Source organism: Saprolegnia parasitica, assembly GCF_000151545.1.
Source record: "Saprolegnia parasitica CBS 223.65 unplaced genomic scaffold supercont2.35, whole genome shotgun sequence".
NCBI classification, from domain to species: domain Eukaryota; phylum Oomycota; class Saprolegniomycetes; order Saprolegniales; family Saprolegniaceae; genus Saprolegnia; species Saprolegnia parasitica.
In genome coordinates, this window is record NW_012156429.1 from 299,089 (window position 1) to 323,505 (window position 24,417).

The 24,417-nt window shown below is 58.7% G+C and overlaps 12 protein-coding genes across 12 annotated transcripts in view; 6 read left to right on the forward strand and 6 right to left on the reverse strand.

The window, feature by feature from the left end:
* Positions 1-2,022, reverse strand: part of SPRG_20562 (hypothetical protein) — a gene marked incomplete at both ends in the record, with an annotated part of 3,769 nt that extends 1,747 nt beyond the window's left edge. The window contains 3 exons of the mRNA XM_012347404.1: positions 9-340; positions 369-1,583; positions 1,633-2,022. Of these exons, the coding sequence (XP_012202794.1) occupies positions 9-340; positions 369-1,583; positions 1,633-2,022 (1,937 nt within the window). The remainder of the gene's footprint in view (positions 1-8; positions 341-368; positions 1,584-1,632) is intronic.
* A 688-nt stretch (positions 2,023-2,710) lies between these two features.
* On the forward strand, positions 2,711-4,765 carry SPRG_08031 (hypothetical protein; the record flags this gene model as incomplete). Its single annotated transcript, XM_012347376.1, has 10 exons — positions 2,711-3,045; positions 3,094-3,214; positions 3,261-3,377; positions 3,422-3,475; positions 3,521-3,688; positions 3,733-4,023; positions 4,074-4,168; positions 4,219-4,377; positions 4,433-4,551; positions 4,605-4,765. 10 exons carry the CDS (start codon positions 2,711-2,713, stop codon positions 4,763-4,765), a joined length of 1,620 nt encoding a protein of 539 aa, XP_012202766.1.
* A 466-nt stretch (positions 4,766-5,231) lies between these two features.
* SPRG_08032 (hypothetical protein) lies at positions 5,232-6,567 on the forward strand (the record flags this gene model as incomplete). The annotated part of the gene is made up of 2 exons (XM_012347377.1): positions 5,232-6,090; positions 6,140-6,567. The coding sequence occupies 2 exons, from the start codon at positions 5,232-5,234 to the stop codon at positions 6,565-6,567; spliced, it is 1,287 nt and encodes a 428-aa protein (XP_012202767.1).
* Positions 6,568-7,131: 564 nt separating this feature from the next.
* Positions 7,132-8,461, forward strand: SPRG_08033 (hypothetical protein). Its single transcript, XM_012347378.1, has one exon. The coding sequence runs from the start codon at positions 7,147-7,149 to the stop codon at positions 8,398-8,400; it is 1,254 nt and encodes a 417-aa protein (XP_012202768.1). The 5' UTR covers positions 7,132-7,146; the 3' UTR covers positions 8,401-8,461.
* On the reverse strand, positions 8,453-10,086 carry SPRG_08034 (hypothetical protein; the record flags this gene model as incomplete). Its single annotated transcript, XM_012347379.1, has 4 exons — positions 8,453-8,927; positions 8,978-9,533; positions 9,584-9,842; positions 9,892-10,086. 4 exons carry the CDS (start codon positions 10,084-10,086, stop codon positions 8,453-8,455), a joined length of 1,485 nt encoding a protein of 494 aa, XP_012202769.1.
* A 249-nt stretch (positions 10,087-10,335) lies between these two features.
* SPRG_08035 (hypothetical protein) lies at positions 10,336-11,858 on the forward strand (the record flags this gene model as incomplete). Its single annotated transcript, XM_012347380.1, has 2 exons — positions 10,336-11,743; positions 11,782-11,858. 2 exons carry the CDS (start codon positions 10,336-10,338, stop codon positions 11,856-11,858), a joined length of 1,485 nt encoding a protein of 494 aa, XP_012202770.1.
* Positions 11,859-11,865: 7 nt separating this feature from the next.
* On the reverse strand, positions 11,866-12,222 carry SPRG_08036 (hypothetical protein). The gene is made up of 2 exons (XM_012347381.1): positions 12,054-12,222; positions 11,866-12,004 (listed from the first exon to the last, which is right to left on the reverse strand). Exons 1-2 carry the CDS (start codon positions 12,198-12,200, stop codon positions 11,909-11,911), a joined length of 243 nt encoding a protein of 80 aa, XP_012202771.1. The 5' UTR covers positions 12,201-12,222; the 3' UTR covers positions 11,866-11,908.
* A 504-nt stretch (positions 12,223-12,726) lies between these two features.
* On the reverse strand, positions 12,727-13,833 carry SPRG_08037 (hypothetical protein; the record flags this gene model as incomplete). Its single annotated transcript, XM_012347382.1, has 3 exons — positions 12,727-13,063; positions 13,111-13,652; positions 13,705-13,833. The coding sequence occupies 3 exons, from the start codon at positions 13,831-13,833 to the stop codon at positions 12,727-12,729; spliced, it is 1,008 nt and encodes a 335-aa protein (XP_012202772.1).
* Positions 13,834-13,853: 20 nt separating this feature from the next.
* SPRG_08038 (hypothetical protein) lies at positions 13,854-16,603 on the reverse strand (the record flags this gene model as incomplete). Its single annotated transcript, XM_012347383.1, has 8 exons — positions 16,176-16,603; positions 15,869-16,132; positions 15,662-15,826; positions 15,258-15,611; positions 14,902-15,213; positions 14,268-14,856; positions 14,053-14,223; positions 13,854-14,005 (listed from the first exon to the last, which is right to left on the reverse strand). Exons 1-8 carry the CDS (start codon positions 16,569-16,571, stop codon positions 13,854-13,856), a joined length of 2,403 nt encoding a protein of 800 aa, XP_012202773.1. The 5' UTR covers positions 16,572-16,603.
* A 379-nt stretch (positions 16,604-16,982) lies between these two features.
* SPRG_08039 (hypothetical protein) lies at positions 16,983-18,751 on the forward strand. Its single transcript, XM_012347384.1, has 6 exons — positions 16,983-17,633; positions 17,681-18,070; positions 18,119-18,222; positions 18,272-18,321; positions 18,366-18,491; positions 18,542-18,751. Exons 1-6 carry the CDS (start codon positions 17,003-17,005, stop codon positions 18,705-18,707), a joined length of 1,467 nt encoding a protein of 488 aa, XP_012202774.1. The 5' UTR covers positions 16,983-17,002; the 3' UTR covers positions 18,708-18,751.
* Positions 18,752-19,592: 841 nt separating this feature from the next.
* On the forward strand, positions 19,593-21,290 carry SPRG_08040 (hypothetical protein; the record flags this gene model as incomplete). The annotated part of the gene is made up of 6 exons (XM_012347385.1): positions 19,593-19,705; positions 19,754-20,013; positions 20,061-20,217; positions 20,262-20,475; positions 20,527-20,914; positions 20,971-21,290. Coding segments are annotated over 6 exons (1,445 nt in total), but the record flags the coding sequence as incomplete, so codon positions are not given.
* A 24-nt stretch (positions 21,291-21,314) lies between these two features.
* SPRG_08041 (hypothetical protein) lies at positions 21,315-23,949 on the reverse strand (the record flags this gene model as incomplete). Its single annotated transcript, XM_012347386.1, has 19 exons — positions 21,315-21,364; positions 21,415-21,518; positions 21,568-21,636; positions 21,694-21,778; positions 21,830-21,889; positions 21,939-22,032; positions 22,079-22,243; positions 22,296-22,466; positions 22,513-22,603; positions 22,649-22,767; positions 22,820-22,876; positions 22,928-22,978; positions 23,032-23,126; positions 23,178-23,250; positions 23,304-23,413; positions 23,458-23,635; positions 23,684-23,734; positions 23,783-23,851; positions 23,911-23,949. 19 exons carry the CDS (start codon positions 23,947-23,949, stop codon positions 21,315-21,317), a joined length of 1,731 nt encoding a protein of 576 aa, XP_012202776.1.
* Between the last annotated feature and the right edge of the window lie 468 nt (positions 23,950-24,417).

Consider the following 24,417-nt stretch of genomic DNA (forward strand, 5'->3'; position numbering starts at 1 on the left):
GGACGTACTGCGTCGACGTCTTGGCGATCTGGTCCATGAGCTCGCCGAGCTGCTTCCGGAACGAACCCGCGATCGTGTTGCCGACGAGGAAGCCTTGGCGGCGCGGCGCCGACTTGGGTGGACCTCGCCCGCCTGGGGTCGTCTTGGGCGTCTCTTTGGCCGAGAGCTCGGGGAAGACGTCGCGGATGAACGACGACTGGCTCGACGCGAGGAGCTCGAGGAGGTCCGACGGAAGGGTGTCTTTGTTCTTATCCAGAAAGTGCGATCCGTCGTACGTCACGTCGCCCGCGTAGTGGACGATCTTGAACTGCATCGGGTCCATTCGAACGCGGTCGATGCTCTTGTGCGATGCAAAATGCCTCGTGCACCTTGTTGACAAACATGCTGTCCGAGCCTTTTGGCTGCAAGCACGTCTCGTTGAGGAGGTCGACGATGCCGAGCTTGCCTTCGATGAGGTCGAGGATCGGCTGGTTGTCCTCGAACGTCACCAAGTCCAACGGGATGCCCTCTTCGACGTACTCGGCCTGGACGGTCTTGAAGATGTCGCTGTTGAACTTTTGCTGCAGCTTCTCGTTGGCGTAGTTGATGCAGAGCTGCTCAAACCCGTTGTGGTCGAACGACTCGAAGCCAAAGATGTCGAGGAGACCAATGTGCGACGCGACGTTCTTGGTCGAGCAGATCGCGCGGTTGATGCGCCCGACGAGCCAGTCGAAGAGGTGCGAGTACATGCCTTTCGCGAACGCGTCACGGAGGTCCGCCGCTTGGTCCACGTTGAGGGGAATCATGTACGTCTCGCCACCCGCCGTCATCTTTCGTTGACAGAGCGTCACCTGGAGCGCCGACGCCGCCGTGTTGAGAAGCGCGGCGACGGCTTCGACGCGTTCGAGGCTCAAGACGGAGCATTTTTCTACCGTCTCCTTGCGGAACTCAACCTCGCCGAGGTTCAAGATGGCCGAGACGATCTCAAAGATACCGTGCTGCTCGCGGTCGTCGATCCCGATCGTGTCCATGGCATCCTTGGTCTCTTGGAGAAACACAGAGTCGTCCGTGTTGTCGACGCGCGAGCCAGCGCCGACCTTGACAAAGTTGTAGTCGGCGACGTTACCCTCGAGGAAGAGCGACTTCTTGAGCTCCGACGCGAGCGAAAACACTTGGTAGAAAATGTGGTAGTTGCGCTCGCCCTGGGTCTGGCCGACGACGCGGCTCTTCTCGAGCAAGTACGTCTCGCAGCGCGCTCCAATGAGGTACCCGCTCGCATCAAACTGCAGCTGCGCAAACTTGCCAAAGCGCGAACTGTTGTCGTTGCGCTTGGTCTTGGCGTTACCAAAGGCTTCGAGGAGCGGGTTGGACTTGAGGACCTGGTCAATGACGGTCGAGCCCTTCTCGCCGCCGCCGGACACGGACGCCAAGTGGTGCATCATGATCTTGACCGTCTCCGTCTTACCAGCGCCCGACTCGCCGCTCACGAGGATACTCTGCTCGATGCGGTGCTTGCGCATGTCGAGGTAAGCATGCGACGAGAGGGCGAACGGGTGCGGAGGCAGCGACGTTTTTGGCTGCTCCAAGTACTTGGGGTATAGCCCCTAGACACATACCGTGGCTCATGGCAAGGATCATATACCATCAGCCTACCTCGCTGTAGAGGTCGAGCCACTTGTACGGGTTGACTGCAATGCAGATCTGGCCCGTGTACGTATACGGGATGCTCTGCGCGTGGCGTAGCTGGAGATTCTTCAAGACCGCCGGCTCGTGCAAATGGTTGAGCGTGCACATGTCGTCGACGCCGAGCTTCTCGAACGAGTTGCAGATGGGCATCGCGGTGGCCGAGACCTCGCCCGCGAGCTTGGCGATCTCGCGCACGTCAAAGGTCTTTGTGGTGCCGATCTCACGGTCGTACGCATCCTCGTCCTCGACAAAGCGCACTTGCACGGAAGTCTCCGAGAGCTTCTGGACGACCGTCGCCTTCTTCCACACGACGTTCTCGTGCGGCACCCACACGGCCGTTCCGACAGCGTCCGCCATGCCAAATTGCTCTATCCGCCTGTCTAGTTAAGTATTTTTGGGCAACCGAATATTCTTGGGACTGAAACCGCTGGCGGCAATTTCTATACCAACGACTTCATCCTACGGAAGGAGTCGAGAATATACGAATCACCCTTCCAGCTCGCGCGCTACAAACCGTCCAAGGGATCTGGGTTGTCGCTCGCACCGAGTGATGAAACGGAGGGAGTGCTTGGATGCGGCAACTGCTCGATTCCTCGAGAACGTACGATCAGGATGGTGTTGGTGATGCGCACTATGGGTAGTACTACGCTATACCAAAGCTCGTTCAAAGCTGCTAGCTCGAAGCGCGGTCTTGGGCGCCGCTGCAACTGCCAGCAAGAAGCGAATCTTGTGTTCGAAGAGAAGTTTGCATGTGTTTTTTAGATCCAGTACGACCATGTGGCCAAAGGTGGGGCTGCTACGCCGGAGCTATAACCGCGCATAGGCGTGTCGGAGGTGATACCAGCGAGGTGTCGAGCTCGTTGTCGTAGCCCTTGGGTGCACAAGGGGTTGCGGGACGGCGGCCACGTCCGAGCGCCACGTCCGAGCGGGCCAATCACTCTGCGTCGTCGTCGGATACCGGCATTTGATTGGAGGGTATTTTTAGCCATTCCACCACGCAACGGCAACCTCAACGGCAAACTCGACGTCTCGAGCCATTGCCGAGATGGAGATCAAGCCGCGGGAGCCACCGCGCCGACCGACGCTCACCTCGCACAAGTCGGCGGGCTCGCTCCTCGACGACGCCGGACTCAAGCGCGCAGATGGCCGCAGCGTCGACGACAACGAACACGCCGTCGGACGCCGCAGCAGCAAGCCGCATCTGAGCATCGACATCCACGAAGCCAAACCGCCTTTTCCTCTGGGAAAGCGCCGGTCCGTCAGTGACGCCTCGCTCAAGCTCAGCCAAGGCGACGTGCTGGGCCACGATATGCTCGTGTCGCGGCCAGGCTCGCCGGCAGCCAAGGCCATCGACATGACCAACCAGATCCAGCGCGCGCGGTACAACGCAGCTTCCTGCATCGCCGCATCGGAACGATGGCTTCCTAGGCATGGCACACTCTTGACGTCGCCGACGGCTGCGTTCAAAAAGCCCGACGGCAACGAAATCCACGACCAACATGAGCAGTATACGCTCACGTACGGCATGATGACGGGCATTCTCGCCTCTGTACGATTTTGTTGCTATCGAATTGATCCTAACAACGACGACACAGGCGGGCAGCATGGACCTCTTCAAGCAGCGCCTGACCATGAACGACTTTATGCGCGTGGACAAGCGTAACTTCCCCGCGAACCCGAGGTCCAAGCTCAAGCACGAGTTCAAATTCAAGGTACAACTTGACATTGGACAATCCATCTCGAAGCAAATGTACAGGACTATGCGCCCGACATTTTTCGGCAGATTCGCCGGCGCTTTGACATTGACAGTGTACGCTCCAGGATGTACTTTTCTGCGCCTACAAATGTATGCTAGGCCGACTACCTCGTGACGCTCTGCGGCGACTTCAACTACATCGAGTTCATGTCCAACTCGAAGTCGGGCCAATTTTTCTTCTACTCGCACGACGGGCGCTTCATGATCAAGACGCAGACGCAAGGCGAGTCCAAGTTTCTCCGGCGCATTCTACCCCACTACTACAAGGTACACTTGACGCGAAATACAAGTGGCCTCCTACACAAGACTAGTTTGTGATGGAGAACCCAAACACGCTCGTGACGCGCTTTTACGGCATGCACCGCGTCAAGATGCACCACCTCAAGACACAAATGCACTTTGTCATTATGGCCAGCGTCTTCAATACGCCCAAGGAGATCCACCTGCGCTTTGACCTCAAGGGCTCGACCGTCGGCCGGAACGCGTCGCCGGACGAGAAGAAGCGCCGCGGCGTCCTCAAGGACAACGACCTCATCGAGGAGCAGATCCATCTCTCGCTCGGGCCGGCTCGGCGGGCCATGATGCTCGAGCAGCTTCGCAAGGTACACCGACGATCCTCATCAAGAGAGGCAGAGACGACGCCAACTAATAGGACGTGGCGTTCCTCAAGCGCATGAAGATCATGGACTACAGCTTGCTCGTGGGTATCCACGATGCCGGCCAAGAGATCCTCGCGCCTGGCGCCACGTATGCTACATACGTTATGGCCAGTCACTAAATGATGGGCATGCTCCTAGGCTTGCCACCGAGATCGACTTGGCCGAGCAAAAAAAGAAGCTGCAGCAGCTGCAACAGCCGACTGTGTTTGGGAGCGCAGCCGAGTCGACCGTGCAGCTGGACGACGACGACGACGACGATGACCTTGGCGCCTTGGATCCTGGCGTCCCACCCCCGACGTGAGAAACACGGTCGTTGCAACGCAGTCGCGTAACAGCGTGTCTTTGCTCGTAGGTCGCCACGCGTGGATCCTGTCAACAAGGAGCCGACCGGGTCGATCTTCTGCAAGGACCTCGGCGGCATCCGCGGCCGGCGCGCATCCGGGAAGAAGAACGGCTTTGTCTACTTTGTCGGTGCGCCTCCTCTTCCCGTCGATCGCAAACCAGCCATATTTGTATTATATCAGGGATCATCGACATTCTGCAGCAGTACAACATGCAGAAGCGCGCCGAGACGCTCATCAAGGGCCTCCAGCACAACGCCAAGGAGATCTCGTCCGTGGACCCCGACTTGTACGGCAACCGCTTCATCGAGTTTATGGAGAAATTTGTGCTCGTCGACGACTAGCAATGTAAGCGTAGTATCAAAAACTAATCCAGATACGCATCGACTTGGTACCCACAAGGAACACACGCGCGTGGTCAATCGTGCGTGTGGACATGGATGATGGCACCCAACGAGCAGCCTGATCGGAGGCGACAGCCATAGCCACATTACCGTGGCCCCGTCCTCGTTGTCGTCGGAGGCGGCCGTTGCGGCCGAGATGGCTGGCGACTCGGAGCTCGGAGGTCGCGCCCAGTTACTCACACCGTCGGGCCCGAAGCGAACGAGCCGCTGGCGCGCGGCGGGTATAGGCGAGTCGTCGGGTGTGAGACACGTACGTACGGAGAGCCGTACGTCCTTGCGCATACGAACAATGGGAGAAAGCGTACATTCTGTACCATGTACGGGAAAGGCCGGGCGTGTAATGTTCGTTCGACAGCGTGTCGAACCGCCCACTTTTGCTTTCCACCGGCCGTCGCAACTTCGCATCATGGTCCGTATCCTCGCCGCCGCTGCCATGGCCGCTGCCGTCGCTGCCCAGACGGCGCCCGCGCCGACGCCGTCCGTGTCCAACCCGGCGTGGACGATGAAGACGATCACGTCGATCCAGGCGCGTGTCCAGTCGGACCCGGCGACGTGGGATGAGACCAACCAGAAGTTTGGCCTCGTCCTCAAGAAGAACACCAACACGTTCGCCGAGAAGTACCGCGCTGCGATGGACACGGTCAACACGGCGTCGCCCGAGGGTGCGCTCATGTACGTGCAGACCGAAGGTATCAACAAGCAATTTGACGTGAACTGCGGCCGCAAGACCAACATGAGCTACATTTGGTTCATGAACGTGACGATCGTCCAGCCGACGTTTGCGATCGCCGAGACGCAGGACGACAACTCGGTTGTGCCCGAGTACGGCCACTTTGTCGCGATGGACAACGGCTACTGCACGCCCAAGGACGCCAAGGGGACGCTCTCGCCGTACTGCCTCAACTTTGGCGGCCTCATGAACACGGCCAACATTGGCCCGTACGTTGGCGGTGAGACCCGCGGTACGCACGACTTTGGTAGCTACCCGGACAACGTCTGGTTCTCGTTCCCGAACTCGTGCTACACCAAGACCTTCGACCAGAAGGACGACGCGTGCCGCAAGGCGCAGAAGGGCGGTCTCTGCCCCCTTGGCACGCAGCCCGATGGTGTCACGTGCACGTACTCGTACGAGGTGCTCGGCTACCTCTTCATTGACGACCTTGTCGGTATCACCAACATGACGAGCTCGCAGACGATGCAGCCGTACAAGAACCGCGTCGAGTTTTGCAAGGACTCCAAGATCGAGTACGATTTCAACGCCAAAAGTCGGACTTGACGTTCTGGAACGACCCGCTTAACATGACGGCCAACCAGGAGCGCACACAGAAGATGCTGGACTTTTACTGGACTTTTACAACGACCTCCTCACGACGGGCGCCGGCGACGCCAAGCACATGAAGCCCCTCCCCAAGGCCTCGGACCTCACGAAGCTTAACCCGCCTTGCTACGCCAACAGCCCGATCTGCGCCAAGGCGACGTTCGGCTGCCGCCGCAAGCTCATGGCCCAGATCTGCGAAGTGTGCACGACGGCTGCGCCCGACTGCGTGGTCATGCCTGCCAATGCCCCGAACGCGGTCCCGCTCACGCTCAAGAAGCAGTACACCCCGCCCGCCCCCACGGATGCCAGTGGCAAGACGCTCGTCCCCGGCACTGGTGGCAACGGCAACGGCGGTACCAGCTCGGCCGCCTCGCTCGCTCTCTCGGGCGCGGCTCTCGTTGGCGCGTTCGCGATGATGATGTAAAGAAACTAAACATTTGATAATACGTATTCGTCTCGACTTGAGTTGTACTTGTCGCGCGAGCTTGCCAGCTCAATTCTGGCTTCAGATGCAGCAGGGTGGCATGGGCTTCCTAGTGTCCAGCTTTCCGTCGCAGCTGCCCTTGCTGCCGTTCCCACGGCAACCCAAATCGCCGCCGAGAACTGGAGCTGTCCAGTTAACCGCAACCATCACGCAGTCGCCGTCGAGAACTGTCGGCCGCAACCGTCGTCATGCAGGTGACGCCGGTTGGCTCGGAGGCGCTGCGATCTTGCATGCCACTTGTTCTTCGACGACCTTTCTGCAACCACCATGGTCACGACATTCTAAACATGCAACTTCAACATCCGATTACAGAGGTTTTGGTAGTGACATGACAGCATTTAATGGATTTCTTCGACTATTTACTGTACGTTGGTATGCGTTTTCACAAGAGATGCTCTTTGAGCGGTTTTACAAGTATACAAACCCCAAGAGGGGTCGACCTGACGTGGCGCAGCGAATGTTCGATGCTTGTGAAACGACGCGGCCCACGTGGTCCATTTTGCTTCGACCTGCTTCAGCATGAAGACGCGCTGTCTTGTCGCGATGAGCCTCCTCGCTGGCGCGGCCGACGCGCAGAACGAGTGGGCGATGACGTCCGTACGCTCGATCCAAGCCCGCGTCGTCTCGGTCGTGCCCGTCTGGGACGAAGCCAACCAGGCGTGGGTCTCCTCACGCTACAACAACAACATCAAGACGTTTGCCGACCAGTACCGCGCGACGCTGGATACGGTCAACACGGCGTCGGTCGAAGGCGCGCTCATGTACGTGCAGTCGGAAGGGATCGACCAGGGCATCGTGCCCGGCTGCCTCCGGAAGACCAACATGAGCTACGTGTGGTTCTTCGACATGCACATTGTGCAGCCGACGTTTGGAGTCGCGCAGTATGCGACCGACACGTCCGTGTACCCCGAGTACTGCCCGTTCTTGGCGATGGATAACGGCATGTGCACGCCGACGTCGGGCACGACGCTGCCCAAGGCGTGTCTGCAGCTCTTTGGCGGCAACGGCCAGCCCAACATTGGTCCGTGCATTGGCGGCGAGAACCGTGTCGACAACCCGAAAGCGCCGTACCCAGATAATGTCTGGTTCTCGTTCCCGGGCAGCTGCATGACGCAGTCGTTCACGGCCAAGACGGACGCGTGCCGCACGGTCCAGAAAGGCGGCGAGTGCCCCTTCGGCGTCCTCCCCGACGGTGTCAAGTGCACGTACTCGCATTCGATCTTGGGCTACATTAGTCTCGACGACCTCGTTGGCATCACGAGCCTCACCAACCCGCAGACGAGCAAGCCATACACGAGTCGCAACGAGTTCTGCCTCGCCGATGGCGTCGAGTACAACTCGGTAACGGGCAAGCACCTTCCGTTCTGGAGCGATCTTCTCAACACCAGCGCCAACACGGCCCGCAGCCAGGCCATGATTGACCTCTACGCCTCCGTGGTCGCGGACCCGGTGAAGGGCGCCAACATGAAGCCGCTGCCGTCGGTTGCGTCGCTCCAGGCGGCCAACCCGCCGTGCTACCTCAACAACCCGCTCTGCTCGTCGGCGCAGTTTGGCTGCCGGCGCCGCCTCCTCGCCCAAGTCTGCACCGTCTGCACGTCGCCCGCCGCCGACTGCGTCGTGCGCCCCGCCGGCGTCGCGCCCTTTCCGACGCTGCAAAAGGCGACAAGCACCGCGGGGTCGGCGACCGGTAACGTGGGCGACAGCAACGCTGCGTCGACAGCGACTCTCGCAGCGTCCGTCGCCATGCTCTCGCTTCTCGCGCTCGTGCGCTAAGCGGCGGTGATTTTCTGGATTTCTGCATAAATAATACGACCACGAGAACTTTCTACGACGACTCGTTGCTGTTGTGGGGTCGCGGCGACTCGAACTCGCAGCCGCTTTGGATCGTGGGCAGCACTGGAAAGGTCTTGAGCGTCGACCGTCGGTGCTTCTTCTGCGGCGCAAGCACCTTCTCGACCTCTTCGGGCTTGTCGTCGACTTGCTTGAGCACCAAATCGAGCGCCTGTGTCGCTTGCTCGCGATGGAGAAAGCTCGCCCAATCCGCGCCGAGCGCGTCCACCTGGAAGTGCGGGAGAACGTCGGCCACGAGGCCTCGCAGAAGCTCTTCGCGCAGTGGCACAAACCAGACGCGCTCAATGTCTTGGTCGGCCACGTCGACGTGGTACTTGCGGTTGGCTTCAAACAAGCCAAAATAAAGGTCCTTGAGGCGTGCACTCATGCGCCGCAGCGGCAGCGGTGCGTCATGGCGCAAGTACCGCCGGTACACATACCGCGGGTCGCTCTCGTCGCTCTCGTCCTCCCTAGTCCATAGCATCCGATTACTTTTATCGCCAAGAACTGAGGAATCTACTGGTAATGCACGGTCGCGCGCCACACGACGAGTTGGTCGTAAACGCATTCTTGCCGACAGAAGGCGCTGAACGCCGCGTAGCCCGTTGACGTGAGCAAGTACGTTTCAAGGAGCTTCTCCGAGCCATTGAGGCGTGCGAGCGGCGTGTGTCGCTTTTCCTTGAAGCTGAGTAGGAGCGGCCGTAAAATGTACACAAAGACAATGGACTGGACGCCGATCGCCGAGAGGGCTGGGTCGAGCTTGTAGTTGAGGACGACGTCGTTGTCGCGGAAGACAAAGAGGCCGATCGACCCGATGTAACAGACGCACCACAGCTTGTGCGCGTGCAGGTAGGACGCCCGTAGCCCAAAGTTGTCGACCAAATTGCTCACAAAGTACGTCGCGATACCGCCGAGGCAGAGTAGAAGGCCGAGCTGCACGAGGCCCAACGCTTTCGTGGCGGTCTGCGGCACCGCGGGGCACTCGGCGACCGTCGCATTTGCCAACGCATCCGCAAACGAGTAGAGCAAGCCCAGCGACGGCGCACTCCAGAGGCCATGGCCGAGGACCCAGACGACTAGCACGTTGGTTGGTTGGACCACTTTTCATCGCTGCTGCTCGACGTACCCGTGAGTGTGCGCGACTGCAGGGCGATGTGCAGAAGCCGCGCTTGCTGGGGAGTGTGGCCTTCCGTGTGGATTTGCACGAGAAGCTCCGTGAGATAAAAAGTCGCCACGACCGCAACCTCGGAGAGGAAGACGCCAAAGGTCGTAAAGTGAAAGAGCCCGTTGACGAGGCTCAAGTACAACCCGCAGTCGAGGGCCGACCCGAGCAGGACAAAGAGCAGATCAATGTAGCAGTAGATCGTCGCCATGACACCACATATCTGCTCGGCAACGTTTGAGCTGCTCTCTCGTGGATGATAGTCCGCGTACCGTCATTTGTATTGGATTTCGATACCGAATCGAGGGCAGGTCGCGCCGCGCATAGAAGAGTCCGATCGTAAGCGGCATGTAGATCATAAAGATGAGGAGAAAACCGAGGAGGTAGTCGGACGCTGACGGGCTCCACGACGCTGACGGCGTCACCGTGTTGCCTGACCCTACCGGCATCAAGACCAAGTGCAACATGGGCAATCCGGCGTCTATTTATAGGCTGGTCATCTGAGTGGCGCGCTTCAGATGCGCGAACTTGCGCACCTCGCACATGTGTCTCCCGCGCCAGGTCGTGGACCGGCGTGTGCCTCGCGATCCTTCTTCATGTCCACTTGCTCGGGAGCATTGGTGTTGCAAAAGGCGTTGTCCAGCCTGTGGGCGAACTTGAGGTTCGCGCACTTTAAAGTTGGCGCCGAAAATGGGCGTCTATGTATAACACGCAACATGAACACGAGCGGGTCTGGTCCGAATTGCGGTCCGTTCGCCTCGAGTAGCTACAACATGCCAATCAGCGTTGTGTGCGTTCACTTTATAGCTGGCCTGTACATCCCGCTCTTCCTCGTGCTCTTTGTCCGGCGACGCCACTTGCCGTCCGTGCGACAGACCAACCCCGCCCACGTCGTCGTCATTAGCACGTTTGGCGGCATCTACTGCCTCGGAACCCCCGGTGCGCTTCTCATCTACGATGTGTGGCCCATCTCGATTGGTGCATACGCGCTCGTGGCAACCGCGAGTTTTCTCTGGACGATGTTTGCCGCCTTCTCGTCCGATGTCGTCCTCGTTTGCACCTACTTTCAGTCGAAATGGACGGTCGACATGCACACCAACATGCAATCAAGCGTGCCGTCGCATCATTTCGTCGCTCGATGCAAGCTCCTCCAGCGCGTCTTGGCTCCCCGCCCGCTCCTCGCCTTGTCGATTGTGCTTCACATCCTATGGACGCTGCCGTACCTGCTGCACATACTGCTCTCGGCCGAGCCCTCCTTTTGGCGCATCAAGACATCCTGGTCCGCGCCACTGGCTGCCGACCTCGTGCATGTCACCGTGCTTCAGTGCGCCTTCTTGCTTGCCGGCACGACGTTCCTCGGATACCTCCTAGGTAGCGTCAACGAAGCATTTGCACTGCGGCGCGTCTATGTGTCTGCGGCCCGCGGGATCGCCGCGTGTTTTGTCGGGTACCTCGTGGCCGCTTTGGTTGTGCCATCGACGAAGGAAACGCTGCGTACGACGCTCGCGACCAGCATCACGCACATGGCCGTCCATGTGGTTGTCCTGCCGCTCCTCGTGCGGCCAGTGCTACGGAGTCGTCATGAAGCGGTCTTGGCGCTCGCGCCCGCTCACTTTAGGGACAAGGAGTCGTGGGAAGCGATCAACGCCGATTTACTAGCGCTCTTCCTCGCGACCCCGGACGGTGCCGCGACGTACCTAGCATTTACGCAGGTGCAGCTCCTCCCCGTCGCATGGCTCCTCGCCTACCGCGACATCAAGTCGCGTGTGGCGACGCCCCAAGCGCTCTACGATGCGTACCTCCAGACCGATTCGGTGCTATGCATGCGCGCCTTTGTGCCCGAGGCCATTCGCGGCGAGCTCGACATGACATTTGCGCGCAACGTCCTTGCCTCCAAGAGCGATGACCTCTACGTCATGTACGACCCGCTCGTGACGCGGCTGCTTCAGGCGCTCGTGCTGCACACGCTGCCGCAGTTACTTGACCACCCGCTCGGCCACGTATGGCACGCGTTTGTAGAGACGTACGGCGGGCAGTTCAGCGCCGACGACTTGCTGCTCAACGGCGCCGGCTACCTCGGGCCGTTTGGCGTGCGCCGCCCTTTGGGCACAATCCACAGCCAAGGTACTCTACTGTTTCAAACGAGCTCAAGGGCCACATAGCGACATATGTCTCGTCGCGCTTCTCGTCGCGGCGGCAGTCGCGTTACACCTCGTCCCGCGTCTCCATGGCCAACTAACATGACAGGAGAGAGCGAATGTTCAGCGCTGATGTTGATAGCGGGGGTTATTAGCCGCGCCAGACGCGCCGGACAACGTTGTTTTCCGTGTCAAAGTTGAGGCGGTGCGGGTGGAAGTCGCGCGTCGCACGCCCGTTGACGCAAATCTACGCATCATCGATTTGCATGAGCCTCGGAAGGGACGAGTTGGCGTACGCGATAGGGCGAGTACGATATGTCTTCTTCGTAGACGCAGGTCGCGTCATCGCCGTCGCGCGCAGTGGTCGGCTTGGGCACGAGCGTCTTACCGATCCACGCCTCGTACAGGTCGAGGACCTCGGCAGGGACTTCGTCGAACGCCATGGCAACGGATACAATCCGGAAATGGCCTTTCTGGTGAAATTTGTCGGCATATGCCACATTACCGTTGGTTATTTTCGGCATCTTGAAGTTGCCGCTCGGTGAGCTGGCTGCGGCCATGGTGCAGCCCTGCAGATATGTTCGTATACTACTACAACGTGTCATTTTTCATCAACACCAGAGCAAGTCAGGGTAGCACCCTCTACAGCTCCACGCCACACTGGTTTGTGAGGGAAGCGCGACGGGAGAGCCGCAAGATCTTATTTGAGCTGAGGTAGGACAGCAATGTCGCCATCGCGTGGTCGGTTATGCTGCGGTGCCAAAGCACTCTAGTCGTCTTCTATTGCGTGGTCGACAACCCGAGCATTCATGAAGGCAAGTCGTCGCTCGATGCACGTAACATGCGCGAATACGCTGCCAACGAAGCCGTCAATCGCATCCAGCACTGTACAAACTTACAAACTTTTCGACGAAACGAGCAGTCTCATCTCGCAGCGAATTCAATAAGTTAGTTAAAGGTCAACTCGGACTAGGACGGAACGTTGGAGCTGTCGGGGGCGCGCGTTCGGACGGGCACGACGCCTCGGATGCGGCAGACGTCCATTTCGTGGCAAATGTCGGACGGGCGCGGGTCAAACGTCGTCACGTACGCTTTCATCGCAAAGACACCAAAGAGGCACAGCACGCACGCCAGCAGCGCCAAGAGTCCGTTGGTTAAATTCGGCACAAGCCACACGACGCCGTAGAAATTGGCGCCAAACGCCACAATGCTGGAAAAGACGTACGCCGAGCTCACGTACAAGAAGAAGCTGACGACGAAGCTGCCGAGTGTGCCCCAAAACCAGCACTTGACTTCGAGCGCGAGTCTACGCGATGAAAAAAATTGATACATTGATACGTTCAAGGCACGTACCGAACGTTGGCGATGAGCACGACGATGCCGTTCATGACAAAGCCGAAGTCCCAGAGCCCTTCGTCGCCGCCCGACGCCGCCATCGGTCCATACATCGACGCACCGACGTGCACGAAAAGAACAACGAGCGACGAGAAGGATGCGTCTCCGATCCATATCCAGAAGAGCCGAATGCTCACAAACGACTGACTCGAGTAGAGCGTCGGGAACGCGAGGGACGTGCCCGCACTCACATCTTGGTCGTAGACGCTAAAGAGCAAGATCGGAAGGGCCGTGTACCACACGTTGAAGAGCTGGTAGAGCGGATCGTAGTACGTCGACTGGCCCGAGAAGAGACAGTAGATGCCAAAGAAGAACTGCGGCAAGACGAGAAGCACGTTCTTGTAAAACATGTAGAGCGTCAGAATGGCCATCCGCCGGTTGATCCAGCGGCCGTGGACTAGGAGGAGGCGCTTGAGGCACTGAAACTGGGGAATCGCATAGTCGCTGGCGTTGGCCGCCTGCTGGCCTTCGGCGCCCGAGATACCAATGCCGATATGTGCCTACAGCAGCATCGTCGAGTCAGGGAAGCAAGAGAGAGCATCAAGGAGCGACCCGCTGGATCATGGGCACGTCGTTGGCACCGTCGCCGATCGCGAGTGTGATCACGCCCGTCTTGCGCCGGACGAGATCGACGATAAACTCCTTTTGCTTTGGCGAGACGCGGCAGCAGAGGACGCTCATGCAGCGTTTCGAGGCGGCAATCATTCCTTTTGCAGCTCTTCGCGGGCGCAAATGAATTCGAGCGCCACATCGTCCATGAGCAGCGCAAGCTCCTGCGACGAGGACGACAATAGCATGCTCTGAAACAAATCGCTGATCGTCTCGGTCGGCGGCTTGGCCGACGCATCGAGCTCTGTGCACTATCGTGCGATACGCTCGTCGACAAGCGGAGAGTCGTACCTTTGGAAGAGATTTGAAAGAGCTTCATGTCCGACGAAAGCAGCCGGGTTGCATGACCAATGTTGACAGCCGTGTCCGGCCGGTCGCCTGTGAGCATCCACACTTTAATGCGGGCTTGGCGAAAGCACTCGAGCGCGTCAGGCACACCGTCCTGCAGCCGGTCCTCAATGCCTGCACACATCGTACGCTTCCTCTTTTGAGCAGCATGTTCATACCTGTGATGCCAACCAGATCCAAGTTGGTTTCAATCTCGGCGATGATCGGGTCGAGGTCTTCGTCCGAGCACTCGGACGACGTCTTGGCCACTTGGTACTTGTCGTGCCACGCCTGGTATACGTCCTGGGGTAGCTCTCGCTGGGCAACGCAGAGTACGCGGAGGCCCTCGACCGCGTACGTCGACAGGTGCAGCTTCATCGCCGACCGAACACTTTCTTCCAAGGCGGACGCTGGCGACAGAGCTGGCAGCACGACCGAGTCGGCGCCCTTACACAGCAAAAGAAGTTCTGTGGAGCCGCGTTCGCGCACGACGATCGAGCTCTTCTTGCGCTCGCTTGAAAACTCAAAGACGTGGAGCACGTCAAATGTGACATCGTGCCCAAAGCGCCGGATGCAGACGCTGGTGGTGTCGTGGGCAAGGAGGACGATGCCAAAGTGCTTGGCGGCGCTCACGAGCGCCTCTTCGTCCGGCGAGATGGACGAGTAAACAATTTCGCCCGACGCCGCGTCGACCACGGGTACCACCGCGCTGTTGACAGCCAGGTTGGTAAAGAACGCGATGGCGCGCGGGTCGTGCTGCTCTTGCATCTACGGTTCCATGTGGGTCACACGCGTGAGCTGCTACAACGTCACCTTGAGCAAAAGTGCTTTGTCGTGGATGTTGACGTGGATGCCGGACCGGCGCGGCGAGTTCTCGTCGACGAGCGTCGGCTGCGCCTTGGTGCGGTAGTTGCGGAAGAAGGACGACGTGCGAGGGCTCGGCTTGGCGCACGAATTCATGCGCGGCGAGAGAGAAGGGTCCGGATACGGGTCGTTGGAGCCGTAGCTCACGCCGTCGATCGCACACCGACGAAATTGCATATTATTGCACGTGAGCGTGCCCGTCTTGTCGGTAAAGATGTGTTGAATCGCACCAAGGTCCTCGTTCAGGTCGGACGAGTGCACCTACCATTGTTGTCATGTTGGTTGCGCTCGTCGAGACACGTTACCGTAATGCCCACGTCGCCGTACGTCATGCCCGCGTCTCGCTGCAGCACGATCGCTTGGAAGAAGCGCGTGATATCGACGGTCACTTGAAGCGAAATCGGCACAAAGTTGGAGAAGAGCAGCATGTAGGTCAGAAAAAGGTAGAACGAGTCGAGCCCCGACGGGCTGCTCGAGAGCTGCAAATACGGTGGGGACGTCCACGTCGCGCTCTGAACGCACACGGCGATGATCAAAAGCACAAGCTGCAAGACGACGATGTGCAGCGTCATGCGGTTAGTCAGCGACGAGAGCGTGCTCGACTTGAACGGCGCTTCCCCCGAGTTTTGCTGGATCTTGGTGTCACCGCCCGTATAAATCTACGCGCAGCATCATGTCAAGAGACCGCGTCGCCGAAAAATTGACGCACCGTGAGCCCGATGACCCACTCGGTGTCGCGTAGCAAGACGCCGCGAAGGAGGAGGTTGGAGATGCCGAGGCTGATCTTGGTGTCGGTAGCTTTCGGCATCACAGTGCCTTTGAATCGGTCCAGGCGCCGATTCGGCACTTCAACTTCGATTTTGGCGCCGTGGATCTACCCAAGGATGTGGAAATCAAGCAGATGACGCTCTAGTACCAGATGCCAGAGCGCCGGTGTCGACGGTGTGGGTCCGCAAAGGTCTTTCTCGAGGCCCATGAGCTCGGGGGGCACCCATCGGATCTTGAGGTTCGTCTCGCCGTCCAGGTTGGCGGTCATTGTAAAGCACTGTCCGATCGAGCTGCTCGTGCCCAGCAGAATCATATCCGACGGAATCATTTCGCCTTGGGCGACGCGGACAACGCTGCCAACGCGAAGGGTTTCCCACTTGACCACTTCAAAGGCCATCGAGACAACGTTGAGCTAGAGACGCATCAGGATCGACCGCGTATACACGCAGCAGTACTTGGTGCGTCACGGAGCTGTTCTGAATGCGGTCGGCGTTGTGGCGGTGGACGTCTTCAATCAGATCTTTGATCGCGTTGATGATCAGCACGAAAAGAAGGGGCACGATCGTCGTGGGGATGCCGCTCGAGAGCGTGACCTGCGGCACGATCTGGAGAATCGTGATGAAGAGGAAGTAGAGGTTGGCAAAGCGTGAGAACTGCTTGAAGAGGTTCTTGACCAAAAAGTTGTACGGCGTATAGAGCGAAGTCTCGACGCGGTTCGAGGCCAAGGCCGCCGAGAGTGCCTCGGGCGCCTCGACGACAAAGGCGCGCAGAGCGTGTATGTGCCGGCCGCTCATGCTGGACGACCCGTGCTGGTCCAGCGGCACTGTGCGATTCGACATCCCGCGGGCCATCCACGCACACTGCCTTTCCGTCACGGCGGTTGTTGGAGCGAATAACGCGTTTCGACACTATAATGGTAGCGGGACAGCCCTATAAATAGGGCCAAAACGACACTGGCTCCGCGCATCTAGTTAGTGCCTCGAAGGCTGCTCGTTGTGTAGGTACACTGCGCCGCAGTAGCTTGATGCGCCTCGCGTCGGCTCGTCGCCGCCACGGACAAAATGATTGACGATCTTAGCGGCTTCGAAAAATGGCGATCCAGCCAATCAGATGACGTCGTGAAAGATTGAGGCCGATTTTTTCGTGTATTTTTATTGATTTCACACATGTATACTACGTAATATATGCGGGATTGTTCGTGTCGATTCGAAAAACGTGAAATGCGGAATAATAATATGCACGACGCACGCAATCGCAGTGAACGTCAAGAGCAGTGGCAGGCATGTGGCGGCGCGGACTCCCGACCGCGCTTGGCCTTGGCCGCCAGGTGCTTCTGCGCACGACGACGGAGCCCCATCGTCTTCGGCGCTTCCAGCCGCTGCCGTTCGTCCGATGGAATGCCAATGGCCCCAGCGTGCCGAGCAACCCGGATGCGTCCACGGACGAAGAGGACCTGGAGCAGAAAGAAGTCGAGACGCTCATGCAAAAGGTCCTCGCCCAGTCCAAGTACTTCAAGGAGCACCCGGAAGCAACAGACAGCAATGGCCTCGTCGACGTGCTTACAGGCGGGCGACTTCGCGCACTCGAAGACGTCAACAAAGCCTACTACCCGGGAAAGCAGTTCAAGCACACGTCGCAGGACATGGTCATCCGCGCCATGGTCGGCAACACCGCCATCACCGTGCTCAAGTTCCTCGCGTACCTCAAGACGGGCTCGAGCGCACTTCTGTCCGAGTCGATCCACTCGCTCGTCGACACGGGCAACCAAGGCCTTCTCATTCTTGGCCTGCGCCAAGCCTCCTTCCAGCCCGATAAGAAGCACCAGTACGGCTATGGCCGCGCTGCGTACTTTTGGTCGCTCATTTCGGCGCTCGGAATCTTCTGGCTCGGCGCCGGCGCCACCGTGAGCCACGGTGTGCCATCTACCGAGCTTGTCATCACACCTCAAACTATGGTATAGGGATCCAATGCCTCGTCCACCCGCCGACGCCCGACGAGCTCGTCTTGACGTGGGAGGTCTGGGCGGTCCTCGCTGCGTCGTTCGGCATCGACGGATACGTGCTCTCGCGCGCCGTTCGGGAGCTGCGCGCGACCAAGCCCAAAGACGTCTCGCTCTACGAGCACGTCAAGACGATCAAGGACCCCTTCATGATGGCCGTGCTCCTCGAAGACCTCGCGGCGTGCACGGGCGTTGTGATCGCGCTTGGCGGTATCGGCGCCAGCTACGTCACCGGCAACCCGTTCTGGGACAGCGCGGCGAGTATCGGGATCGGCTGTCTCCTAGGCGGCGTCGCCGTCTCGCTCATTCGCATGAACCAGCGCTTCCTTTTGGGCCAATCTGTCGACGCGGGTGCGTGGCCTGCGATGCGATGGTGTGATATTCTATCCTGTCGCGTAGAGATCGAGCAAGGCATCAAGGCACTTCTGCTCTCGCGGCCGTCCATCGACAACGTGTACGCGGTGCAGTCGCAGTGGGTCGGGCCGTCCACGTTTAGCTTCAAGGTATGTGCATCTCGTCATCCTTTTGGTCACTGAAGGAGATACCTACTAGGCGGAAGTCGACTTTGACGGCACTTACATGGCGGCGCAGCTGCTTGAAATGTACGTCGCGGCCCACGCGCATCGGGTGAAATAGAGGCGCGTAGCTACAAACCCGTGTTCCTCGAGGCCAAGGACCTCAAGGCCGACCTGCCGCTTCTCCTTGCCTGGTACGCTGAAGACGTCACGCGCCTCGTCGAGAAGGAAGTTCAGGAAGTCGAGGCCGAGATTCGGTACATGTCTCATACATTGTGGATGTTTGTCGTCATGCAGGATTGCTTAGAGCGCTCTACCCGGAAGCTGCGTTCATCGAGCTCGAGCCAGATAGCAAAGACACGGACATGCGCGCGCTCTCCAACCTCGGTACCAAGTCGTTCCGAACCAGCGAGCGCGAAGCCATGTCCCGGGCACTCGCCCACCTGGCTCGGTCACTGGAGCGAAGTCAGTAGCTAGTAGACCCGACTCTCGCAAAGAAAAAGAGGCGATTTGATGGTAGCTTTGCTCGCTATCGAAGCAATGCAAGGAGCTGGAGTGGTGGCTCACGACTGCCATAGCATTCTTCCACTGGACGAAGGATCGGCATGGGTACAATGGTGGCGATCTCCGAAGCTACGTACGACGTCCGAGACCATCCATCGCAAGAGTGAACCGCACGAGCTCGACTCGAAACACTCGGTGCCAGTGTACTACTCTGTAGAGGTGACAACCGTCGCGCGCGTCTACTTCTGCGGACTGCTTTCGGCGCAGTCGGATTGGTCGCTTGCGCCTGGCCGCGTGCCGATCGATACCTTGATAGTCGCTTGATACTTTGACGAGGTACACGCGAAGAGCCTCCGCACCAAGTCCTGATCGCTAATCGGATCGTTGACGAGTCGCTGCTGAGGAAACTGCGGACTGAACGCCATGCGACGACGGTGGGTGCCTCACCATACGCAGGACAACGGGCGTGGTCGCCTTCCGCGCCGGCCACCGTCCGTGGTGCCACCCAGTTCTGGCAATGGGTCGTCAGCATCATGCCCGGTCGCCGCCAGTGCGCGCACAGAGCGCTGCCGAGTCGCGTCATTCCAGTGTATCTACTCGAGAAGGTTGTCATTATTGCATGTATCTTCACCCGTTGCCACACTGGCTCAGAGCACGCAACTCGTCGCCACTGGCCATTTTGGTGCACCACCTGCATCGTCGCTGGACAGCTGACGGAACAATTCCTGCTGCGCGCTTCAGTGGTTGGCGCCCGCGCCACGAGCAGCGGCAAGTAACCTCGCCTTTCTCGAGCCGTTTGGGTACTCACCCATGTGATGCGTGATTTTAGCCACATCATGTTACCGTCATTTTCCCGATGGGCGTGACGGAAGCGTCGCCGCTGCTTGGCCCTGACGGCCTCGAGAAGGCGTCTACCTCGGTCCTCCGCGATGAGCTCGCGCAGCTCCTCACGCTCATGTACCCCGTGGTACGCCATGCATGCTGGCGCATAGGAGGATGATCTCGCCCGCATTAGACGTTGACGTTCTTCCTCGAGTATGCGCCCGGCATTGCGACGCTGCTGCTCGTGGGCCACTACCACGACCCGATCGATGCGTCCAAGGACAAGCTCCTCCTCGACGCAGCGGCGATGGCGATCATGTACCTCAACCTCACGGGGCTCACGATCGGCCTCGGGCTTGCGTCCGCGATGGACACGCTCTGCTCGCAAGCCTTTGGCGCCCACAAGCTGCATGAGATCGGTGTCTTCTTCCAGACCGGCGTCCTCGTGCTCGGGTACATCCATCTTCCTTGATCCTATACGTACGATGCGCTTACGGTAGCGCCGCCATGGTGCCCATCGCGCTTCTCAACTGGAACTGCGCGGCCATGCTCGTCTGGTGGCGCCAACCCGAAGACATTGCCGCCGACGCCGGCGAGTTTACGCAAATCATGCTGCTCGGCTTACCCTTCCTCTTCCTTTACGAGCTCCTCAAGAAGGTGCATCCGACGAGGAGGACTGCTAGGCTGATGGCCATGCGTAGGTGCTGCAAGCCCAAAACATTGTGCTCCCGATGCTCTACTGCGCGATCGCGGCCAACCTCCTCAATATCGGCCTTGGCTATTTATTGGTGTACCACACGTCGCTCGGATACGTCGGCGCCGCCGTCGCCCGGAGCGTCGCCAACGCCTGTTTGCCCGCGACGCTGCTCTTGTACCTGCACGTGTATCCTTCGGCGTGGTCGTCGTGCTGGCCAGGTCTGTTGCTTGCATCCGATGCGGGTATTCACGTCTGTGCATGGCATGTAGGCTGGCAGCTGCGCAAAGCGGTGTCTCAAATTCCCAAATTTGTCGCCCTCGGTGCGTCCGGGCTCCTCATGGTGCTCTTCGAGTGGTGGAGCTTTGAGCTGCTCGTGCTCATCGCCGGCGTCCAAGCCAACGCCGCCGTCGCCATTGGCACGAACGCCATCCTCGTCAACCTCACAAGTTGCACGTACATGCTGTACTTTGGCATCTCGACCGCCGCCAACGTCCGCGTTGGCAACGCGCTCGGCGCCCACGACCTCCGGCGTGCGCACGTGGCCGTCGTCTGCGCCCTCGGTGTGGCCGCCTGCGCAGCGATTGTTGTGGCCACGAGCCTCTTGGTGCTCCGCCCGCACCTCGCCTCCTTCTTCACGTCCGACCCCGACATTGCAGCGTACGTGACTTGAACAATTCGCCAAAGTGCGTGCACCCAGATTTGCTGCTGCGTAGGCTCGTGGCCAAGGTTGCGGGGGCCATCGCCATGTACCAGATCGCCGACGCGTGGAACACGACGATCCAGGGCGTGCTGCGCGGGTGCGGGCTCCAGATGACGGGCGCGGGCCTCAACTGCGTCGCGTATGCTGTCATTGGCCTCCCGTTCGGCATCTTTCTCGACCTCTACTGCGAGTGGAACCTCGTCGGGCTATGGGTGGGCATGGCCACAGGCATTTGCTTTGCGGGCGCCATCGGCACGCTCATCTTGTACAAAGCCAACTGGAACGACCTCGTCCGCAAGGCCCAAGATCGCGTCGAGACATCCTAAGCGAAACAACTCATCTTGCTTGAGTAGCTTCTTAATCTTGCTTGAGGCGCGCCGAGTCGGCCGTACCATCCGCCGTAGCACCTATCCGAGTGGTTCCTTTAGCACACGGCGATATACGCAATCGGGCGTACCCGCAGCGGCCTCGTCCATGTCTTCGTGACGGCGCGCCGTGTCCACAGGGTAGATCCAGCGCTGGTAGAGGTAGATGAAGAAGACCACGTCGTCGCGAAAGCAGCTACAGCAGCATTACGTTGACGCATCCTTCCAAGGATGACGCTATCGACCTGATGCGGTGCATCGTGGGCATCGTGATGATAAATGCAAACAAATCATCAATAAACGTGTTGAGCGCCCTATCCAACGAGCGTGCATGACCACGATAGCCCCTCGAGATGATGCATCGTGCTCACCGGTAGATGAGGAAGCGCCACGGAAGGTGCGCGACCGACTGCAGCTTGTAGTTGATAAAGAGCTGCGGTGTCATCATGATAAAGCCTACGCGTGTGCGACATTAGTACCACATCATTGCGTGGACGCAAAATGTACCAAACGTGTACACAGTGCCCGTCAAACTGCCAAGGAGCCACGAGTACCAGCTCGTGTGATCTATGTCAGCAAGAAGACTGTCAGCGTTCTCCTTCAAGGTGCAGCGCACCTTTGTAGAGCAGCGAGTAAACCGAGTAGCCAAGGAGGAGCGGGCAGAGCGCGTAGCTCATGTATCGCATGGCCATGATGTCAATCGCGTCCGTCTACCACGAGATGCATCAATCTTGCGACATACGAGGCACGACGTACCTGCGACGACTCGGGCGCGGAGCGCGTCAGCTCGATCGAGCGGTTGGCCCACGAGAGACGAGGCATTGTCGCGCGGTAGAGCTTCCAAATCTGGATGACGATGCTGATGCCACTTGGCACAAGGATCAAGAGCGTCGTCTCTTGTTCGAGAAGGTACAAGAAGATCTACAAGCATGCTTTTCATCAGCATCCAAATCCTGGCCGCGTCGACAAGTACAATGATCTGAGACACGAACGAGATGACCATGGAGCGCACAGAGATACCAACGAGACTCTGGTTCTCTTGCCAGAACGAAATATCGCTCTTGAACGCAAGCCAGTCAAAGAGCATGTGCAGCAGCGACACGGTCATGGTGACTGCGAGCAGGTACGGGTTCGTATCGGCAATCTAGTCGCAATCCTTAGTAGAAAGCATCGACTACAAAGGGACGTACTAGGGACCGCATTTGATCGAGGTCGTCCTCGCCAAACCCGAGCTCTTTTTGCTGGCTGAGCGCCGAGCCAAACGTGAGCATCATCTGCCACCTATGCAAATGAGTTCGCGACGCATGGCGCAAAATGATGCAGTACCGCGCGTAGGACATGGGTGCATACGAGAGCTTGAGCGGGAGCTCCGTCACGGAGCGGTTGAGCGGCAAGAGCTTCTCGGACGTGAGACCCATCTCGTCCACAAACATGACGGGCAAGTACTACAGAAGATCGCTGGGAGCCTCTGCAAGAAGAGCGAGCGACGAGACGAACCTTCCAATGCCCGTCCACGTTCTCCATGCGGAGGTTGTGGTACACCAGTGGTGGGATCTAGAATGCCTCCGTCGTACATGCTAACGAGACCAAATATCAAAGGGGTACGTCATTGATCGGGTAGTGCTTGAAGGACGTCACAAGTCGAATCGCCATGTGCTAATGGCAATCAATCATAAATGAGGGACGTGGTTCTCGATGCGTGGTCCTACCGGCTTCCAGTACGACACGATCGACTCGGTTAGCGCAGGGTCGTCCCCCATCGGCTCACCCGGAAGATGGATCGGCTCCGACACGTCCGTGGTCGCTACAGGTACAGCTCATGTATCGGTAAAAAGCTCTTGAGCGTGAGGCCTACTGGTTGACGGTGCTCCAATGTAGTACTCTCCAAGAAGACGCGTGGCGTTCTTGAGGTTACGACGGTCGGCGTACTAGAGCAGAAAAATCCACACCTTTCGAAAACCAGATTTATGGATGCGCGGACCTTGGTCAATGGCGTCACTTGGTGCAGCGTGCGAAGCTTGTGGTAGTTGCGCTGGCGCGGGTCGGGCGACGCACCTTTCTGCGTGAGGTGCACATGGAGGTACACGGTGCCTACGCCGCATGATGCCACCTTTGCGCGAGCTACGTCGTCGTACCGTTGTTGCGGATGAGCTTCCAAATCGTCTGGGTGAGCGACTTGGAGCCGTTGCCATCGGACGACGGCCGCATCGAAACGTTGAGGTCCACCGTGCGCTCGTTGTCCTGCCAGTCGAACGAGAGATCCTGGAAGTCGCCGACGAAGAAGACGCGTGAGCTCGTAAAGTCCGAGTTGGTCTACGTAGATGCGCTTGTGTGATAATGCTCCATAGCCTCATGACGTACCCAGTCAGGGCGGCTCGAGATGTAGCATTGTCCGTCGAGGAGCTGGCCTTCCTAGACGACGGCGCTCAGCCACCTTGCGGTATGGGACTGCCAGCCTACCGTCCAGAGCGGGCCCAAGTACGGATCATTCTCGGCCAGAAGAAAGACGGGGAACATGATGCCATAGATCTAGTACGCCGGCAGCATGATGATGTGGCCATGTGGCCATGGACTCCTGCATGCAGTACCTGGTACGTCGTGAAGCTGAAGTAGAGCCCCTGGAGCATGCGCATGAGGAGCGATGTTCATAGAGGAAGGGAAGCGTCGTCTTACGAAGAGGAAGATGGAGACGCATGTGAACGAGCAGAAGCGCAGGGGATTGATCATGCCACTTGTCGGACGCGCGGCAGCTTGTCGGTAAATCCCACTCTAACACGATCGATCACAGTTATTTTGGCGTTATAACAAACATATTGCGTGCAAGCAAGATTTCGACTAAACCGAGAGAGTTTGTACTGACTACTACATCTTCGTCATTGCGTGTTCGAGGCAAGCGAAACTAGCCTAAACTTTCACCTCGATGTATTTCTGGTTGAACTTTTCTCCAATTTGTTCGGTTCTCCGTGAGCTTGCCGCATACTAGTACTTTGAAGAAGCTCGTTGTGTGGTCCCGACACATCGACTAACTATCTATATTGATATTGGACGGGAAGGCGCACTCATATTCGGTTTTGGGTTGCCACAAACTCGAAGGG

Excerpts from the sequence above, each read along its gene's own strand:
- SPRG_08033 (XM_012347378.1), top strand. The coding sequence starts at position 7,147 with ATGAAGACGCGCTGTCTTGTCGCGATGAGCCTCCTCGCTGGCGCGGCC.
- SPRG_08036 (XM_012347381.1), bottom strand. The coding sequence starts at position 12,200 with ATGGCGTTCGACGAAGTCCCTGCCGAGGTCCTCGACCTGTACGAGGCG. Across the intron at positions 12,005-12,053 it reads TATCGTACTCGCCCTATCGC|ATTTGCGTCAACGGGCGTGC; the intron begins GTACGCCAACTC and ends GATGATGCGTAG.
- SPRG_08039 (XM_012347384.1), top strand. The coding sequence starts at position 17,003 with ATGTGGCGGCGCGGACTCCCGACCGCGCTTGGCCTTGGCCGCCAGGTG. Across the intron at positions 18,223-18,271 it reads CGTCCACGTTTAGCTTCAAG|GCGGAAGTCGACTTTGACGG; the intron begins GTATGTGCATCT and ends GATACCTACTAG. Across the intron at positions 18,492-18,541 it reads GAAGTCGAGGCCGAGATTCG|AGCGCTCTACCCGGAAGCTG; the intron begins GTACATGTCTCA and ends AGGATTGCTTAG.